The sequence below is a fragment of the Protopterus annectens genome, chromosome 4.part0 (genome assembly GCF_019279795.1).
Source record: "Protopterus annectens isolate FY-2018-M chromosome 4.part0, PAN1.0, whole genome shotgun sequence".
Taxonomy (NCBI): domain Eukaryota; kingdom Metazoa; phylum Chordata; order Ceratodontiformes; family Protopteridae; genus Protopterus; species Protopterus annectens.
Window position 1 is genome coordinate 1,096,224,912 of NC_056733.1, and position 5,113 is coordinate 1,096,230,024.

Consider the following 5,113-nt stretch of genomic DNA (forward strand, 5'->3'; position numbering starts at 1 on the left):
GATGATGTGAGCATGCACACACAAAACGTACCCTCAGTTACACATAGCATGCATACCTATGGGCAAACTGGAGGATTTTCAACTTACCTACAACACAGCTTTCACATGTACAAAGAAAATAGACCACTCATCAAAAACTCACACGGAAATAGAGAAGATAAGCTGTGCAGAAATGATACCTCAACCAGTAATCAACTTGGCAGCAGACAAGAACAATGAGGCATCAATGCTAGCTGTTATGTTGCTGTAGCACCTTTCCATGGTGTCTGCCACCTTTAAATAGACATTTTCCAAGTGACAACACCATGATAGGGCTACAGTAGCATCATACTATGCACCCTACCAGTACTTGTACCCTAAATCGTCCAAAGGCATCCACCTTAAACCACATAGTAAATGCAGAAGAAAAAGAGCATACATCAATGTAGGCAACTTTTTTTTCTTTCTGTAGGACTAAATTAAAGTGGCAGAAGTACATTTCTGTTTTTGATTCATGCATCTATTAGCTTGATGTCAGCACCACCACTTGCACCACTGCTAGTACAGAATATATGGCTGAAAGACAGTAAATCTGATTTGCTGCCATCATTTTTAAGAAAAAGTACTTCATAGCTGTACAAGTTGCTTATATATATATATATATATATATATATATATATATATATATATATATGTAGACACACACACAAACACCACTTCCATATACAGCTATAAACTTTCTAAACTCCTGTGTTACTATTTTTATATTTCGTGTGAGCATCAAACTTCATGTGCAAAACAGGAAAAGGGGGGTGTGGGTGGATGGAGCTGCAAATCTGTCTATGCACAGTGTATCCTCTACCGTATTTTTACGATGTGAATGGTTGTTTAATCTCTTGGAAGGATGTTTTGACAAGTCATCTTATAATGTGAATCCAGTACAAAAATCTATAAACGCGCAACACAGCAACCGCGCTTTAAACCTAAGCATGCCATTGTGTGTGCGTATATCTGCGTGCGAGTATGGGTGTATTTATTAATATATATTATTAACCAGGATAGAGTACTGATCAAAATTGACTAGTCGTAGCCTCAGCCTGATAATGATTTAACTTGTAAGTTAAATAAGTAAATATATACTTTATTAAAATGTTGAGCTGTTCTAAGGCATGCCACAAGATAGTGAACACAAATTCCATGGCAGTGATATTGCATTTATTATTCCTTTCGTATATTTAATAAACTCCCTGCAAGGATGAAGTTTTGATACATTTTCTGAAGTCGACGGCTGTTTCCGACACTGTGTGTCGCTGTTTACTATTAGGCTGAGCTAGTAAATATATCTACTTCAGAAATGCTGCTTACCCGGTATTCAATCAGAAGACTGCAGTACAAGGAGGAGACAGGACGCATCTTCCAATATTGTACTTTTTTGTGCATTCCAGCAGTCTCTGTTAATATTTGGTAGACCGAAGTAAAAAATAATTGCTTGTAGTAGGCCGTTTGACAGCTACAGGAAATCGCCGCTATGAAAAGTAAGTCTGACCACCAGCTAAAATTGCTTTTATTCTCCGCAGTTTGTTCATCCTTTTGTTTAGCGTTAGAACAAATCCGATACTCTGTTCCAGAAGAGGTAGAAATTGATTATGTTGTGGGAAATATTGCACAGGATTTACAGCTCCAAAAGCGGTCGGACTTGGACAGTAAGATTCGAATTACATCAGCAGCAAAGAAACAATACTTTAACATAAATCCAGAAAACGGGGATCTGTGCGTTAAGGAAAGACTTGACAGAGAACGTATTTGCGAAACTGAAGATCCCTGTTTATTGAACTTTAAAGTCGTAATTGAAAATCCATTGTCTGTTTATGGGGTCGAGATTGACATTAAAGATATCAACGATAACGCCCCAGCATTCGCTGTAGCTGTGATGACTCTGGAAATCAGTGAGGCAACCTCACCCGGGACTCGTTTTTCCCTATATTCAGCGACAGATCGAGATATTGGAACAAACGCACTTCAGGGTTACACCCTTAGCCCTAGTGAGTATTTCAGTTTGGTTATTAAAACAGACAATGCAGGAAGCATGCGCGGAGAGCTGGTACTGGAGCGTGAGCTGGATTACGAAAAAGAACGTCATTATGATCTCCTACTGACAGCTACTGATGGAGGAAAGCCACCAAAGTCAGGTACTCTAAACATAAACATTTCCGTTGTAGATGCTAATGACAATGCACCTGTTTTTGAACAGGTATTATACAAGATTAGTATAAAAGAAAATTATCCAAAAGATGGTGTAGTATTTAAATTAACTGCAACAGACGCAGACGACGGCTTGTACGGCAGCATAACCTACTCATTCAGTGAAACTACGGAGAGACCAAGCCACGTTTTTAAACTGGATCCAAAAACTGGCGATCTTCTGCTTGATGGACTTTTAGATTTTGAAGAACGGAAAAAGTACGAATTACAAGTAGAAGCTAGGGATGGCGGAGGTCGAATTTCTCACTGCAAAGTGCTGGTTGACGTTCTTGACCAGAATGATAACGCACCTGAAATCAGGGTTTCATCATTGTCAAGTCCGATTCCAGAGGATACAGCACTTGGAACTCAAGTCGCAGTTCTAGAAGTACATGATCAAGATTCGGGAAGTAACAGTGAAGTGAACTGTTACTTACAGGAACCCATCAATTTTAAGCTAGTACTTTCTTTTGAAAACTATTTCTTATTGGTGACAGATGGCTTTTTCGATAGAGAACGTGTTTCGGAGTATAGTCTTAAAGTTGTGGCTACGGACAAAGGAGCACCCCCTTTGTCGTATAACGTAACACTTTTAATACAGATTTCAGATATAAATGACAACAAACCATTATTTACACAGTTATTTTATGTGATGTACATTAATGAAAATAACCCCCCAGGATCTGTCATTTCTTCTGTTGAAGCTAAAGATCAGGATGAACATGATAATGGACGAGTCACGTATTCACTATGTGATGGTACTAGGTTAGGAGACTCCCCAGTGTCTTCCTACATTTCTATTAATTCAGTCAATGGGGAAATATATGCACTTCGATCATTTGATTATGAAGAATTTAAGTTTTTTGACATTGCAATTAAAGCAGAAGACAGCGGTAACCCACCTCTCAGCAGTAATGTGACCGTTAAAATATTCATACTTGATAAAAATGATAATGCACCTATAATATTATATCCTCCTATTAAGCAAGATAGTGTTGCTGCTGGAGCTGAGATAGCACCACGCACCTCTGAACCAGGATATCTAGTGACCAAAGTAGTAGCCGTGGATGCTGACTCTGGACAGAATGCTTGGCTAACCTATACATTTCTTGAGGTAACTACACAAGGTCTTTTCACAGTGGGACATAACAACGGGGAAATTAGGCTAACTCGTCAAATTTATGACAAAGATTCTTTAAAACAAACCGTGACGGTGCTGGTGAAGGATAACGGGGAACCTTCTCTTTCTAGTAGTGCAATTGTAACGGTACTACTTACAGACAGCATTGCCGAGGCCTTTAAAGACATTATCAGCATCTCTAGTGATGCCTATAAGGAGTCTGACCTTACACTTTATCTGGTGATAGCTGTAGCTACAGTTTCAACTCTTTTTATTTCAATTATAATGATATTGTTGGTGATAAAAATTCGGAAATGTATAAATGATAGACTGGAGGAGAATTTCAATTCTAACTTCAGTGTTATGCCTTCATCAACATTCCAATATACAGATAAAGCAAAATGCGTTCCTCAAATTGGTTCCTATAAGATATGCTCAACAACAGATTCGACAAGGAAGGAATTTGTATTTTCACAGGTAGGTATGAGAGATTCTGTACTATAAATGCTATACATACCTGATCAGAAAGAAAAGAAAAAAAAATCTCCTTGGCAGTGTGTAAAAAAATTAATTTTTCCATTTAATTTTAAAATACTGTACTGTATGTACAGTACACCAGCATCAAGCTCTATTATATGTGTAAATATTAACTGTGACACCACCCCACCTCTGAAAATCACACAGTCATAGGTATACTATCAGGAATTCTACTCAATGGCATTGTAGTGATTCACTGACTGCTGTCTTCTGTTTACAGTTGTATACACATGTATTAATTAAGGTCCTTAAAAGAAAGAAGGGGCTGGCATTGTTTTGAAGGCAGAAAAGGTTTATTCCAAAGGCAATGTAGCTATTTAATGAAAAAATCTTCAATTTCTTACTAGTGTTAATGAATATTTCAGTGTTGCTTGTCTTTGTGTGCATGTTGATTCTCCTATTGGCACATCCCAGACAGTCTCAAAGAAAATCTTCTTGTAGGCATTGAAACTCTTGGTATGAAAGCAAAAAAGAGGGCAGCTTATGAAGCCCAAGTAGCCCAACTTGCCAAGCCCATCTATGCATGTTCAGTGAGAAACCTTTGAACTATCTTCAGTGAGAAAAATTTGAGCTATCTTCAGTTGAGCCAGGTGTTGGCTCAAAGGACTACAAAAGAGGGCATAACATTATGACTAACTGAATCAAAGAGGTGTTCAGTATACAGCATACTGATGATCTCCTTAATGTGTCTAGGAAATCTCAGCATCATATGAGTCACAATGAAACCTTTCCTTACCAGCACAATGATCTGCTGGTCAAAGGTAAGATCAATATCTATGACTGTACCAAAATTCTTAATAAGAGAATCTAAGTGTGTGTCTTGACATACAGTAGGTGGCAAAGGCAAGCTGCTGTCCAACTTCTATGCAATATATGTTAATAATGCATGATAAAGCATACGTTAACTTGATAAAAGCTGTGTCCAACCCTTTTTGTATAAGTGTTGTGCACAAGAGGAGAGAACAATGCTACCTCCTCAAAAACAAGTAACCAAATACAGTAGGCAAAACTAAAAAGGTCCTTAACAAATCAAATCCATATTGGTAGGTATTGAAAAATAGAGTGCTTATATTCTATCTGCCCAAGTCCCAAGGTGATTATTTTCATAACCTTGGACAGCATAGAGGTAAGACAATGGGTTTGTGGTTTTCAGGAACAGCTGATTATTCTCCTTTTGGGGCAGGGTCAAGTATGGACTGCTGGAGTAATCTAGGCACATAACTTGTGGGAAAAGCT

At 38.1% G+C, this 5,113-nt stretch overlaps 1 protein-coding gene across 1 annotated transcript in view; it reads left to right on the plus strand.

Moving 5' to 3' along the window:
* Window positions 1–1,347: 1,347 nt before the first annotated feature.
* Window positions 1,348–5,113, plus strand: part of LOC122800414 (cadherin-23-like) — a 406,400-nt gene continuing 402,634 nt past the window's right edge. Inside the window, exon 1 of the mRNA XM_044069862.1 lies at window positions 1,348–3,821. Coding sequence (XP_043925797.1) covers window positions 1,508–3,821 — 2,314 coding nt within the window. The 5' untranslated portion in view covers window positions 1,348–1,507. The remainder of the gene's footprint in view (window positions 3,822–5,113) is intronic.